Below are 16,280 nucleotides of genomic sequence, written 5' to 3' on the forward strand. Positions count from 1 at the left end.
ACCAAAACATCATGTAATTGTCCAAATTGTCCATCCATTTTAACTCTTACAATTGGCTTATCCATAAATGGCACATTTTTCGATCTATTTGGTTAAAAACTCAAGGGTTAGCTTTGGTGACGATATTCCATCTGAGTTATTTAAAATCCTAAAAGACGATGCTTTTAAAGGACTGCACTCAGAATGCAACCAAGTATGGAAAACTCTACAGGATTGGAAAAGATTGATTTGCACTCCAATCCCAAAGAAGGGCAATGCCAAAGAATTTCGAAGGCAAAAGGAGAAGGGCACGGCGGAGGGTGAGATGGTTAGATAGTATCATAAATGCAATAAAGATGAATCTGGGAAAAGTGAAGGACAGGGGATTGGGCATGCTAGTCCATGGAGTAGCAAAGAGTCAGACATGACTTAAAGGCTGAACAACAATAATACTTAAGGAATGTCGGTAGTCATAACCTTCAAACAATGAAAAAGGGATCCATCTCAAACCATCCCCTCCCCTGTATTCCCCCCCCTCTCCATTATTCTTGAGGCTTTCTTGATTTTTCCTGGGCTTTTACTGCTTGCCTCTTTCCATATCTTAACCCAAAGGAGTTCCAGTTGTAGGTGGAGAGATCCTGGCTCCCTTGTAACACCAATGCCCCTTCCAGTAATGGAACCCCCTTGCTTTTTGTTGGAGGCGCCCCTGGCCATAACTGCACTTGATGCTCTTGCCGCTTGCACAGAAGGGCTACTGTGGATTTCAGACCTTCTTCGCCAGAGCTGAAGCTCCTTTCAGAACATGGGATGTCATTAGCCCAGTGGATCCAGTTGGCCTTGCCTCTGGAGGGTTTAGCTAAAAAGAATAAGTAAAGTTTACAGAGAGAACATACTTGGAGAAGCATCAAGATGGGGAAAGGGCAGAACTTGTAAAATAACATGTCTGTCTGTCTGTCTCTGTCTCTGTCTCTGTCTCTCTCTATCCTATCCTATCCTATCATCAGCAAATTTATATGGACATCCATCTCACACAGGGTGACTCTGGTGGTTGTACAATAAAACCAACAATTATAAATACAGAATATAAAACTCAGTTAAAACAAATAAATAGTAAAATTACAAGAGGGCTAAATAAGAATACACGATGGACCAATGAGTAGGTCTGATTTAAAAAAAGCAAGTTTTGAGAGCTTTTCAAAAGGCTAACTTCATTTCAAGTGGGGGGATGATGTTTTGGAGGTTGGGGCCACAGCAAAAAAAGGCTCATTTCCGTTATGATAAAGGAAGTGTCAAATTCAAAGCCCTGGTAGTTCTCCATGGCAGAATTGAAGGTCTGGGAAATTGTGGAAAGCAGGGCTATAAGGCTAAATTGTGTTCAAGATTTGAAAAGGAAAAGATAATTCAAGAGTGCATCTGACCACACAATTAGCACCCATAGCACTTTTTAAAACCAAATCTCTCTCCCCCCCCTTGGGATTTGTGTACTAGGTGTCAAAGGAACCCAAAACAAGACTCAGTTTCTTTACCTAGTTGCTGACAGGTGAGCATTCTTCCCACCCTGCCTTTAGCATTTTTCATATTTACAATACAATAGCAGAGTTGGAAGGGACCTTGGAGGTCTTCTAGTCCAACCCCCTGCCTAGGCAGGAAACCCTATACCGTTTCAGACAAATGGCTATCCAACATCTTCTTAAAGACTTCCAGTGTTGGGGCATTCACAACTTCTGGAGGCAAGCTGTTCCACTGATTAATTGTTCTAACTGTCAGGAAATTTCTCCTCAGTTCTAAGTTGCTTCTCTCCTTGATCAGTTTCCACCCATTGCTTCTTGTTCTACCCTCAGGTGCCTTGGAGAATAGTTTGACTCCCTCTTCTTTGTGGCAACCCCTGTGATATTGGAACACTGCTATCATGTCTCCCCTAGTCCTTCTTTCTCTTAAGAAAGAATTTCTTATGAAGAATTTCTTCATAGTTCCAGGATGCAGTGACACAAGGACCACACATACGTATTGTCAGAGTTTTGGCAGCATGACTGTTATTATGAGATGAACCCAGGAGCAAAACACAGCACACAGCACACAGAGGCTTTTGACAATTAATAGTGGTTTATATATACAGAAATATATACAGACATTATGGGGAGTACCAAGTACTCCCATGTGACACCTCTCCTGCGCGAGCTGCACTGGCTCCCTGTGGTCTATCGAGTGCGTTTCAAGGTTTTGATTACGATCTTTAAAGCGCTCCATGGCTCAGGACCTAGTTACCTGCGGGATCGTATTCTGCCCCATACATCCCTACGACCCATCCGCTCGCACAGAGAGGGACTTCTCCAGGTGCCGTCTACCAGAGAGTGCCATGGGGCGGCGCCTAGGAGCAGAGCCTTCTCTGTGGCGGGCCCAGCCCTGTGGAATGACCTCCCCCCGGATATTAGGACTACTACTGACCTCCGCTCCTTCCGTGTCAAGCTCAAGACCCACCTTTTCCAAATAGCTGGCCTGGCTCGACCATAACTTAGTAACGCTCCTGATGGGTTTTTAATTTGGTAATTTTATTAGGGGATTTTAAATTGTATTTTTTAACTGTCTTTCACTTAAGTCCATCCTCCTCCATGCACATATGTATATGTCTCTGTTTTTGTATATATGTTTGTCTTATGTGTATTTTTTATCTGCTTGATTGTACGCCGCCCCGAGTCCTTCGGGAGAGGGTTGCGGCTAATCAAATAAAATTATTATTATTATTATTATTATTATTATTATTATTATTATTATTATTATTATTATTATTATTATTATTATTATTATTATTATTATTATATACGAGGTAGATAAATCCCTTACCATTCAGCTACGGACATAAGGAGAGAAATTTAAAACCTTACATCAGCTGGCAGCTATTAAATCATCATTACTTGACACCTATGTTCTCTAAATAGGAGTGAACATTCTTTTGCAGGACAATTTCAGATCATTACTAGGTTTACAACAAGATTCTCCTTGAATCTAATAAGGGTCCATCAAGACTGCCTCTACTTCTTACCTTGAGGCCAGAAGCTCTTTAGAGGATAATAGCTGCCTGCAGGTTTTCCAAACTGAACTCTGAAGAATAACAGGAACATAAGCAGGGAACATAATAGGTTCATTCTGAAATGCAGCAGATCTAAGATTTAAAAAAATGAAGGAAGCCAGAACGCTTAAATCAGTGTTTTCCAAACTCTGTGGTATACATCCCTTGGTCAAGTGCAAACAAAGTCCACGGGAGGTGAAAATAACCTTACAAATAGTTATTTGTAACTAACTTTTCACATCTCTTTCAATCTTACTTTGGCTGACATCTTCAGTTTTTCATCTAAGCCTTTGTTATACTTTATCATTCATCTCTACTTACAACAATTTATCTTTTTACAAAAGTATCACTTTCTCTCTTTCTTTCTCAACACACATAAAAAGAAAAAAAAGGATTTACTGTGTTTAATTGTGCTTCCCAACTGAAGGATATTACTTAATTGAATATTATTCATCCAAGTAGTTCAACTGAATTTATTCATATTCTCTATATAGGAGGAAGATAGCAATGAATTTGATAAACACTGTTGCTTGAAAGCATGATATATTCAAAATATTCCATGACTTAGAATTGAAATCTGCACACAAAAAATATTTTTGATAAAAAACATTGGTATAGACACCAGGAAGAGTTTATAGATACAGTATTCATACATCCTTTATTATTAAAGACAGTTCTTTATTTCAGAAATATGTCCTTTAGTTTAATTTATTTGTCAAAAACTCACTTTAGATCTTGGGTCATTTAACTTTTACTGTAAAAATGGTACCATTTAATACACAATATTTCACATTCAGGTGAAAAATATAGAAATTAACTTGTATTTTTAAAATAAATTTATACATACTGTTTGATTATATATTTTTTATTAGAACATGCATTTTTATTTTTATTTTCTTAGTTTTGCTCTTACATTTTCTTTTGTAAAGCAAAGTTATAAACAACTATATTTGTTATCTTTATGAACCTCTTTTAGAGTTGTCCCCTTTTCAGGTTTATCCTTTATTTTTTCCAAGAAATATGGCCACTGTAGGTATAGAGGAAATGTTTTGTAGAATATATCTAAAATAGTCCCAGTTCCACTTTGATATGGCTCAGAATCATTGGTAGAAAGCAAGCTCGGTGTCCATGGTGCATGCATGGGTGTTGGGCGGGGCGGGGGGGGGGGTTGAGTGTGAACTGAATATAAAATTAAACTCAGGTTTCCAATCTTCTGGTTAAGTTCCACCGTCAATCAGTTTGCAAGTTGGTTCATTCCCTGTTGGCTTTGGTTGTCCGATCACACAAACATATTACCTCTGCTTTGCTACTTTGCTACCTTACCTAATGATTTACTACTTTTAATTATTACTAATTATTGCAGTAATAGCCCTTAATTTAAGTCTAATTTATTATTACACCATTAATGGTCTGTCTTTAAACAGAAATTCCAATGCGTGGCAAAAATAGTTATTTACAGATACAACATAATAGGGTTTTTAAAAAATGCATTCACAAAACAAGAACCTTGTACACTCACTGGCACAGCACTGACACATTATTGTGGATCGAGACCTGCCATTCTCTTTCAATGTCCTATGATTTATTGGTGCCTTAAGCTGCATTCTTATTAGTACAGAATGCAGCTGTGGATCAGAAAAACAGGATCATGGGTGGAAGGAAGCCTGGCCCTTGCACCTCTGGAAAGAAGAAGCCATGGTTCAGCTGAGAAGGCAGCATTTCTAGACCGCCTCTCCATCTAATGTTTTGCCAAGGTTCTTTGCAGAGTTTGCCTGACCAGTCAGGATCAAATAATGTTGTTGGGAAAAAATAAGACTTGAGACCAGTTTTTCAAACTTGTAGCGCAGAAAACATTTATAACTGGCTATTATGAAGAAGACAAGCAGATGTAGAGCATACACAGAGAGTAGGCATACATTCATGCAAGGAGACAATTTAATTAGAGTGAATTAAATGTGATTTGAATCAGAGGGATTGTTATCCAGCATACAAACTTTCATTCCCATTCCACCACTAATGAACAGGTTATGTATGTTTTCCAAATCCAGCTAATCCTGCTTGGCCAGAGGCAAAAAGAAGACAAAAGTTGCAGGTATGAGTAAATACATACTGTATTAAGTGCTTCTACTTCTAAGCTCTATTCCCTCTTACACAGCAACAGCAAGACCATTTAAAAAAAAATCACAATCTGCCTGTAATCTAAAATGACAGTCCTAACCCTACACCCTTTTCAAAAGCGTTCCAATTGATAAAAATGCATTTGAAGCTGGGAAGGAGAGATATACAATGCACAGCTAGCTACTTGAAATATGACAGTGGAGCCAAAACTAGGAACATTTTCTGCAGAATCCCATTTAATGCAATAGAACAAACTTTTGAATAAATATGCACAATTCTCTAGCATAATTTGCAACCCTGTTGTCTTTAGTGGATTTTATCCCAGATAAATAAGTGTTTGTATAGGTTTGCCACCCCCGCCCATAGTTTCAACATCCTTAGCTTTACTTACCTAAATTTTTCCTGCAATGTCCGGGCCTAAAGTCTTGATCTCTTGGAAAAAGATGAGATGATCTCTGCTATGGCTCTCACCTCATTCTTAAGGCAGGGGTCTGAATTATTGAATGCCCTTACTGGTGACATCAGCAAAGATGGACCCGCCTCTAGTTCATATTTTTTAATTTCCCTGCCTAAGTAGTGTTATTGTATCGTGAAGGGTAGACCCAAAACTATTTGCGTAAGCATTGTTTCATTAAACCGTCTTCTCTTTCTTTTCTTCAACCAGATCAAAATAATTCTGCTTTTCTTTTCTTTACAGCCAAGCCAGAACAATTGGTATAAATAGGCTGAAATCAATTTGCTCTATTACACTGAAATTATTAGCAACAAAGAAGATGAGGATACTACCATTTGCTCTGATTTAAATGCTCCCTCCTCCTTCATTGCTAATTTAATAAGGAACCAAGCAGCTAACTGCTAGGTCTATAGCCTGCATTTTGGAAGAGTATAGAATACACAGAGATGTCTCCAGATGGGTTGTGTATTCTCCTGTATACCAAGGTGAAGGTATGGTGCATGAGAGTAGGAGTTTGATTGCATGATTGTGCCTGCCCACTTGACTTTTTTGATGCCCCTGAAGACCCTTCGGAGGTAACATCCATACAATCTGCACAACATGGAAATTGGGATGAAAGATCTTGCTGTTGAATTATCTTTACACTTTTGACCAAATTACCTAAGTTCTCCCTTTATTGGGAAGGAAAAAAAACAGGAAGAGCAGTTCTGGCATGGCTTGGAGATTGCCTTTCTGGAACTATTATTTGTCTGGTGAGCTAACGCATACAGAGATTGAGGTGACATTTCATTAATCTACTTTTACAATTTAGCAGTGTTAAAAATGAAAAATATTTGTATCAAAGTCTATGGAGATTCTCTACTATCCAGATCATGGTTGTCCCAAAGTTACTGTTCAAAAGGCAACTGGACTACCTTGGTTCTTTCATTGAAAATGTTTCGCTTCTCATCCCAGAAGCTTCTTCACTTCCACTCAGTTCACATCAAAGATCACAAAGTTGCACTGGAAATCCAATATTCTTTTAATATATAAAATGTATTGCAAAATATACATTATACAAAAACTCTCCCCTGCATCATTTTTGTCATAAGATTTGAAATAGGAAACCCAAACAATATTTGTACCCAATATATTTTCCTGTTGAACTTGCCTACAGGAAAAAGAATAACAAACATTTGTTAGGGAAATCGACGTATTTAAATGTTGTTCTGTTATACGCTACTTTAAAAAAAATTCTGCTAAATTACTATTTCTAATTTTATCTGTCCAAGTCCTTCCCTTCTTTTATTCTATTGTCTCTTTTGGATAGAGATTTTAAAGAGCTGAAGATAATATAAATTATTGGCCTTGGCGCATTATTGCCGGAGACTTCTCACTGCATCCATGATTTTTATTGCTAATGCAAATGATATTACAGGGGGCAGAGAAATTTAAGAGAGAGGGGAAGGGGGGGGGAGGAGGAAATATTTTTCATATTCTGCCTCCATGTTTTTCACCTGGCCTATTATTAATAAAGGGGATCTTTATATTTTAAGAGACAAAGGGATCTTCCTCTTTCCCATTCTCCTTCTCTGTGTAATTTAGATAAAATCAAATATTAGTTATTTTCTTTTTAGTTTTATACCAGTAGTTAGATTTGTGTGTTAGTCCTGGCTTGAATATTGAAGATTCCATTCAGATATATTTCCACAATCAAGTTGACATTTCTGGATGCATTGCTGTCAAGCCCTTGTTACCCAATGTGTGATACTTCCAGGTATTGAAGAACATCGAGGTGTGTTTTTGTATATTTAAAAGACGCAGCATTGTCACAATCAAGTATGTATAAACCAGCATCAGAAGGTAGAAACCCTATTATAATTGCCCTTTTTACAAGAAATGATTCTACCAATTACCTTGCACATTTCTGACAGTGATCATATAAATTATTTAAATCAGCACTAAATAACATGCACTACTGAGGTAGCAGGCTATTCATAAAAAAAAATGTCTGTGCTTGTAAGAAGGGAACTTGTCTCTGGTGACAAGTCATTCATTCAAGTTACACTGCAGAGCCGGTGTCTCCAAATTTCTGAAACAGCTGCAACAAGAAAAAAAATACTTTTTTTAAAATAAAGAATTATATGATGGAATGAAAATCACAGTACCTAGGATAAAAGAACAAAGTTATAGGACAGATTACATTTGTTTGATTTCAATTAATGATCACACCACTAAGGCCGTTGTATGCAGTGGGAATGATCTACCTGTTAGATCAATAGAAAAATGTCTGCGTTTTGAATGGCACTGGGTTTATGTTAGTGAACCATCAATGAAAAATACGAAGCAGTGAATTCATCTCTACCAGCATTATTATCCAGGTCTTGAGCTCCTTTCAAAATACCAGCAGAGTGGGAACCATTCAATCTCAGGGGGAATGTCATTCCAAAACAGAAGTGGGTTTCTGCTAGTTTGGCCCGGCACGAGCGAACCGGTAGTAAAAAAAATGGAAACCCACCATTGTTCCAAAGGCAGATGCTGCAAAAAGAGAAGCTGCCCCTCTGGGGTCTGGATAGATGCCATTGCTTCACTAAAGGAACCCATAATGTGCCAACTGTGCCAGACTGAATTGGCTATTCCAATATTGTGGGAGATAGGCACAATATTGTGCCTATCTTCAAGTAATCAGCACCTGGAAGCACATCCGGAAGCAAACTGGCGACCAGTGCAGCTCACAAAGCAGAAGTGTTACATTAATATCCTGAGTCATGCCCGTGGCTACACAAGCTGCTCAGTGGTGGGTTGCCAATTTTGTTAGTACTTGTTTGGGTGTGCTCCCATGTGCATGCACAGAATTGTCTGGGCGGGTGGGCGGAGCCTCCCACCACTGCTACTACCTGTTCGGCTGATCTGGGCCGAACCAGCAGCAAACCACCTCCGAAGCTGCTGCATTCTAGAGTAGTTGAAGCTTACTGGTAGTCTTCAAGGGCAGACCCACATAGAATGCATTGTTGTAGTCAGTTTATGAAGTGGCCAGGACATGAATGACTGTTGCAGTAATGTCTCCTATGGTACTTTTAAGGGCAGCTTTGCCCAATGACCTTTATCCAGATGTGTTGGAATGACTCTCCCAGAATCCTCAACTAAATAAGCCAAAGACATAGCCAATGTTGTCAGCAAGGGGCCAATGGAAGAGGGCTGGCTGCTTAGATGGTGCAGCATTTCTTTTGCTCTAATTCTGTTTCTCACAGGATCACCCCAGCTTTTCATTACCTTATTCAAAAATGAGATATTCACCAGTGATCCCAGAAATCCAAAAGCAATTGGGAAAAAGCTCCTAAAGAAAAAAAAAAGAAAAAAAGTTAATTACTGAGGAAAATATTCAGCTGGAAATGAATTTGAGATCCAAATCAGATGTGATAGTATGAATACTTTTTGTACAAAGTTAAAACTACCCACCTCCATCTCCCCAACATGATTCTGGGCAGCTATCAGAAGTGAAAGACAATATAAGCACAATGTATATTCAAAATTAAAAGTACCATCCCAATTGACTAACATGAAGAAGCTATCAAATTCACAAATAACATGGGGTTGATTATGTAAACTTTATGTTGCAAAATATATGTAGTTCCAAATTGGATTATATCAATTCTTAGAGCTTGGTTTTACATTTGCAGAATACAGATGATTATTTTCCCCACTTTTTTCAGATTTCCCTAATCTTTTGTAGTGGTATTTTTGGGGGGTTGATTGGCAACCCTGCAGGTCAGTGTTTCAATGCCCAATATTCATGGCTAGAGAACAAAAAGCTCTCCTTCAAGCCCTGTTCTTCTTCAAGGAACTGTTACTTCCACTCCATTCTTTTGACTGAAAACCAAACTCAGAGAATTAGTGCAATCCAAAACACATACCCTTATCCTCTCGACACCCTTACCCTAATACCCTTATCCTGTCGACACCTCGGCTCCTCGCTTCCTTTTAAGCGTCTTCTATTCGCGGACTTCTTTTTTAAAAAAACCTGCGATCCTGCGCGGTTAGAACGAGTAGTTTCCAGGACCGCGAATTGAAAAGCAAAAGTAAAGCGTTACGCTGACTCGTTATATATATGTCACCGTGAAAGACCGAAATTGGTATGTGTCGACATTCACCGGTGAATGTCGACATTCACCAATTTCGGTCTTTCATTCACCGGTGAATGTCGACATTCACCAGATTTCGGACTTTCACAGTAACACATACACAAATTCCCATATCAGATGCAATGTTTTTAGGAGGATTGTTCACCTGAAGAGATTAATGAACCCATAGGTCTCCAGCAGCATGCCTAGTAGAGGCCACCGAAACAGAACAATGATTATGCCTCCTAGAAAGAAACTGGTTCCCTTAAGCTTCTCCTTTTGGAAGAAGAATCCCAAAGTTCTTCTTAATCCAATTATAACAGCCAAGCCACACAAGAACAAGATCTATGGAAGCAAAGAACAGATTTCAGGATTTATTGGAATGTAGCCAGAATCATCATTCATCATCATTTTAGCCATTGTCTACCCACTGCAGGATGAAGGCATGTTTCCAACCAATCCGCATGTGGAAGGAATATGCCACATTGATCCAATGTGGGTTGGCAGATGTGGTCTGTGTTAGTCTGGGGTATCCATCATAGCCAAGGGTCACCTTGGAAGATCCTTCTGGACACATACATGTCCAATGACATAGCCCATGATTTTATGTACCCATACAAGTCCCTTTGCCGTGCCAATCATAAAAGGAATAGCAAACTTTACATAATATGGTGTTTTATGGAAAATAATGGAAGCTGAATCCTATATAAAGTTTGGGACCAATTTTATATTCCGTTTGATCAACTATCCGTCTTATACTATTGAGCAGGAAAGAGAACATTGGTTCTATTTTTTTCTATTTCTTTTTAAATTTCATTTTCAGGAGGAAAGGTGGCTTGACAGCTTCACAGGTCCCCCTGTAGAGCAGCTATTCATTTTTAAAACAATTCAAACAAACAAGTCCACTAGAAATGTATACCTGCTGATGCTACCTTAAAATGCAATTGGATTGATCTGGGAATATTTGCATGCTATTCCTACTCCAAGTACAATAGTGAGGAAAAGGGAGCTGGGATGAAACTGATGAGACTTTTATCATTTTTGCCCTTCTCTTAGGTGGAGATCAACCAGTATGTAAAATGCCAGAAAATGCTTTTATTTTTCCTGCAGAAATTGATTCACGAATGGATGGATGCAGTAGCATTTTCATGCAGGGTGGATGTGAAAGTTTTTTGTTGCACCAGCATTCTCTCCTCATCTTCCCTGCCAGTCCATTTCACGTTTACTTATCTATTTCTGATACTTACAACTAGGATTTGCCTTTTCCTCCTCAAGTCAACCACCATGGCAACAGATGTTGAATCACTATTGATATGGGAAGCTACATGTATTTTATGTTTTGAAACACTGTCACCCCACAGCCATTCTTACAACATTTTTTATATTTATTAAACCATGCACAATTTTAAACTGAATTCTGTAATGGGTTAAAATGGCTATTTCTGATCTGGCAGTTAAAGCTCATGTGCCTGGTTGATTTAAAAAAAGAAATCGGTTTATTTATAAATAAATGCACTTATCCTTAAAGCATAAAAGTGTATGAGTGGAAGTTCTTTGTAAAGTGGGTTCGTCAAAACTGAAGGGGTTTTAAAAAATAAATCAGGTTTTTAAAAAAGAATTTGAATCAACTGGTTTCGAATTTTATTTGGCAGGGAAGAAAACCAAGAATAAAACTCAAAGCCATGCAAGATACTAAGGAAAAAGGAGGATTTGGCGTACTGGCAGATTGGGAAATTTATTATATTGAGGCCACCCTAACATGGTTAAAAGAATGGATAATGTTGAGAAATAAAAGATTACTCAAATTGGAAGGTCATGATCTCCAAGCAGGATATCATGCCTTCCTGTGGAATGAAAAAGAATCTGCACATAAATATTTCATTAGACACTATATCAGACAGTCCCTGTTATTAATATGGAACAAAATTAAACACAACCACTATTCTGAAACACCCATTTGGCTATCTACGATGGAAGCATACATATACCCAAATTTAATTAATATGGAAACTATTGTTACATATAAAGAGTTATTGAACAGACAGGGGGAGATTAAAACTAGATTAGAATTGGCATCACAAGGGGTACAAGTAGAATGGTGGTCTTATTTACAGATACAATCAAGGTTTGCACAGGACAGGAAGAAGGAAGATATTGCTAAAGATTACACAGTGTTAGATAAACTTTTGATAGAGACAGAAAACAAGTTGATCAAAGTGCTGTATAGATTTTTATTGGAATATAAACTTGAGGAAGAACATGTCAAAGAAACTATGGTCGCCTGGGTGAAAAATTTTGGTTATAATGTGGAATTGGCTAAATGGGAAAAACTTTCGATACTTAATCGGAAACTAACATTGGCTACAGTGTATAAAGAAAATCTTTATAAGATGTTCTACAGATGGCATCTCCCCCCAGCACGGCTCTCCAAAATGTTTAAAAATCTGGCCCCAAATTGTTGGGATTGTAAAAAAACACTAGGCACTTTTTATCATATGTGGTGGACGTGCAATGAGGCCAAAAGATATTGGAAAATGATTCAATCATGGTTGGAACAAATGGTGGGAGATCAAATTTTGTTTAAACCAGAAATTTTTCTCCTAGGCATAATACCGGAGAGGTTTAAGAAAAATGTACTCTATCTACTTATACATGTACTAAATGCGGCGGCGCATAACTTTTGCGCAGTATTGGAAAAAAGAAAATACACCATCAGAGATAGATATAATCAGAAAAGCTTGCGGAAGCAGATAGGCTCACTCTTGAACTTAAAAATAAAGGGGAATCAGAATATTTTGAAGTCTGGAACAAATTTTATGATTGGTATAATACAAGGTGACAAGACTGGAACAAACTGTATATTGTGATTGGACAGAAGAATAGATAATGCACTAAGTAGGCTAATAGTTAATTGTTGAGACTAATTGTCTATAATGTGAATGTAGGGTCACTTCGACTCTGTGGACTGCATTATTTTAAATGTAAAAATAATAAAAATATATATTTTTAAAAAATCAGTCTATTATTTTATTATACTCACTGTCTATTATTTCTTTTTGCACGAAATATTTAACACTTTAAAAAATACTTACATTTCCAAAGGCCAAAAGCACTGAATCCATGTACAACAATACACCAAACAGGAGGAAGAACATCCCAAAGCCAACAAGCCCAACACCAACTTCTACAATAGATGAAATTGGTACCATCAGAATCACAGCAATCTTAAGGGATCACCTAATTGAGGAGAGCAAGGATTACCTGGAATGTAGTGGAAGGAAAAGATTTTGGTGCTCAAGATAGCTGAAGCACCATGGCTGGCTCATTTCAGGTTAAATTTTTTCAACCATTGAGGCCTGGAGGCAAGAACACATCCAGAATCCCTTGGGCACCTTATAGACCAGTGATGGCAAACCTTTTCAGCACTGAGTGCCCAAACCGGAACACATGTGCATGTATGTGTGTGTGTGCGTGCGCCTGAAACCCAAAGACAAGCTGGCCAGTGTGCATGTGCGCCCCAGCCAGCTGGTTTTCAGCTTTCCGGCACAAGGTCGTCATGCATGCCGGAGCACCAGAAACCCAAAGACCAGCTGGCCTACACACACATGCCTGTTTTTTGGCTGTTTTAGGCCATTTTACAGTCTGTTTTTGGCCAGTACCTTTTCAACCAGAAAATTTAATCATGTGAGAATATCAGTTTGAATTTTTGAAACCAGCTTCTATTTTGGTACAGATCCAAAATGAACAAGCTATGGTACCAAGTTTGGAATGATGAACCTTAATACAAAATATTATAAACCTTTATTGTCACTGGTTTTCTTTTACCCAGATAAATTCCATTAAGCATCTTGAAATATTCCTGGTGTAAATCAATGTCAGAGCTTGGTTTTGCTTCTCACATCCCTTTACACTTAAATTAGTTTACATTAGCTTTGCTCAACCTGATATCCTGTAGCTGTATTGGACCATAACACTCAGAATTCCCAATTAGTGTACATCCAAAAGACATTAGGTTGGTCATAGCTGATATGCATATTATTAGCAATTTGAGGACAAATATATTTGGTGACAATTTACTACAAATCTGTAATGTCTGTTGGTTATAATCTTAGAGCAGGGTTGGTGAACCTTTTTTTTGCAATGAGTGCCAAAACGGGAGCATGCACGTGCGCAGAGAGTATTGCCAGAAACTGGAAGAGCAGTTTCCCGGGGAGCATGTGCTGAGCTTCTAGTTTCTCGTATGCACATGCGTGCCGGTCACCTGATATTCCAGTTTCTGGTGCACATATTTATGTGAAGACCAGCTGGCTGTCACCTATATGCATGCCAGAAACCAGAAGCTCAGCTTCCCGGCACATGCATGTGCGCCAGGGGAGCTGGTCTTCTGGTTTTTGGTACTCCCACATGCGCAAAGACCAGCTGGCATGTGCACGCTGGAACCTGGAAGAGCAACCGGCAATGGCTGGTGTGCCCAGAGAGATGGCTCTGCGTGCCATTTCCGGCACGTATGCCATAGGTGTGCCATCATGGACCTTGAGCATCTTCCTACAAATACATTGCAGGTTACACTAAATCATACTCTGATAGATTATTGGTACCAGTTAGAGATATTGTGGGGTTATCTGACTTGTCTCCTGAGACTAGAAGCAAGTAGGTTTACTTAGCTTGTTACCTGTAAGCAGATTTGTAACCTGTAGTAAAATAGGTAAATGTGTCAATTGAGCAATCAATAGTAACATAATTTTATGAGCTTTCAAACAGACACCATGATTAGCTTTGATTATATTTTCAGAATGAAACCAATGATATATTACTGAAATATGATTCCCAAAACCCTATTTGCTAAGTTCATACTTACTCTGAAGGTCTGTAATTTCCAACATATTTGCTGCCGAAGGCTTAGAAAGGATTGGCTGTCAAGACTCCCATGTATTTCCCAGTTAGTGAAGCTGGGAAAGACCTTTGCCCTTACTGCATCATCTTGCAAATTATTAACCTCTCTGCAATGGAGACTTCATTGAACTATCATTATAGATTTTACAAGGTCAGCAGCGTTATTACAATCATAGAGTTTGTATTTCCTGTACTCCTGGATCTGCAAAAGGAAATAGATAGTGGTGCCTAGTGACTGCCTGTAGCTGTGTTTAACAAGAAAAAAAGGGGTCCTTGGGGCAAGCTCTGAGGCATTTCCAAAATAATCCTGCAAAAAGTAGCATTACTTGTGCAAGTACAGTATTTTAATATATCAAGTACTCCCCCACCTCAATCCCATTAAAGGTAAATGTAAAGGTTCCCCTCACACATATGTGGTAGTCATTCCCGACTCTAAGGGACGGTGCTCATCTCCATTTCAAAGCCGAAGAGCCAGCGCTTTCTGAAGATGTCTCCCTATTCATGTAGCCGGCATGACTAATCGCCAAAGGCGCACAGAACGCTGTTACCTTCCTACCAAAGGTGGTTCCTATTTTTTTACTTGCATTTTTACATGGTTTCAAATTGCTAGGTTGGAAGAAGCTGGGAAAAGTAATGGGAGCTCACTCTGTTACGCGACATTAGGGATTCAAACCGCCAAACTGCTGACCCTTCTAACCAACAAGCTTCCATTAACCCTGGCTTTGTTTTTGTTTTCTTCCAAGATCTGTTATCATCCTTTTTGAGTTGGAAAGCAAGATGTAGGATGGCTTGGGTCCTACCTTGCAGAGGACTATCATCTAATATAGTGTCTCTCAATCATGGCCACTTTAACCCTTGAAGACTTCACTGCTGTCTGGGGAAATCTGAGAGTTGAATCTATAGAGTTTAAAGTTGGTAAGGTTGATAAATGCTGCTCTTACAGATTGATTATCAGAAGACAGACTCTTCTTTAAAGGTGGTTCTCTGTCTGAAAAACTGTTGGTGTACTATGAAACATAAAATCCAGTTGGGTGACTTTGGGCCAGTCACATTCTCACATCCTCACAGGGTTGGTGTTGTGGGGGAAAATAGGAGGAGGGAGGTGGGTTGGATAAGTTCACCGCTTGAGTCATTTGTAAACATAATAATGGGGGGACACTAAAATAAATTAAACAAACAAACAGATAAATAACGAGCCTTAAGAAAGAGAAAGCAAAACCTGGGATAGAGAGTTAACAACCAACTTGTCCCTAGTGTGATATAATGCACAGCATATGTGCATATTTTTAAGTAGAATTACAATTTCCAAATGTGATTGTATGACATTTTAATACAAATCTATATTCTCTTTTGTCTAACTTTTTGTCAATCATTACTTTTTTTAAAAAAACAGTAAAGATTAAATGTACAATCCAACGAATGATAAATTGCTACATAACAGTTGCAAATGCATATTTCAGTAAGGGAGCCCTCAGAAGTCAGGAAACAAGTAAACATCAGAAAAAGCTTTCTTACTAGAGAATAGGAGGGGATATTGAGATTCTAATTATCTGAGAGAAATTGTTTCATGTTAGCATTTTACTTTTTTTCTCTTTTCCATATAAATATCATATTTTTCCCTCTCCAATGTACTTTAGGAGCATTTCCTTTTAATACACAGATATATTGT

At 38.4% G+C, this 16,280-nt stretch overlaps 2 protein-coding genes across 2 annotated transcripts; both read right to left on the reverse strand.

Annotated features, from left to right (window-relative positions):
- Positions 1-521: 521 nt before the first annotated feature.
- On the reverse strand, positions 522-5,640 carry KISS1 (KiSS-1 metastasis suppressor; the record flags this gene model as incomplete). Its single annotated transcript, XM_081949173.1, has 3 exons — positions 522-835; positions 3,020-3,078; positions 5,636-5,640. The coding sequence occupies 3 exons, from the start codon at positions 5,638-5,640 to the stop codon at positions 522-524; spliced, it is 378 nt and encodes a 125-aa protein (XP_081805299.1).
- Positions 5,223-14,662, reverse strand: GOLT1A (golgi transport 1A). Its single transcript, XM_081949214.1, has 5 exons — positions 14,577-14,662; positions 12,811-12,902; positions 9,885-10,063; positions 8,871-8,934; positions 5,223-7,698 (listed from the first exon to the last, which is right to left on the reverse strand). The coding sequence occupies exons 1-5, from the start codon at positions 14,599-14,601 to the stop codon at positions 7,660-7,662; spliced, it is 399 nt and encodes a 132-aa protein (XP_081805340.1). The 5' UTR covers positions 14,602-14,662; the 3' UTR covers positions 5,223-7,659.
- Between the last annotated feature and the right edge of the window lie 1,618 nt (positions 14,663-16,280).

This window comes from Natrix helvetica (assembly GCF_964273705.1).
Source record: "Natrix helvetica genome assembly, chromosome: 3".
NCBI lineage: Eukaryota > Metazoa > Chordata > Lepidosauria > Squamata > Natricidae > Natrix > Natrix helvetica.

Coding starts and splice junctions, on each gene's coding strand:
- GOLT1A (XM_081949214.1), bottom strand. CDS start 14,601: ATGTTGGAAATTACAGACCTTCAGA. Junction 12,903..14,576: donor GGAAATTACAGACCTTCAGA/GTAAGTATGAAC, acceptor CATCTATTGTAG/AAGTTGGTGTTGGGCTTGTT. Junction 8,935..9,884: donor GGGTTCATTAATCTCTTCAG/GTGAACAATCCT, acceptor TTTTTTCTTTAG/GAGCTTTTTCCCAATTGCTT.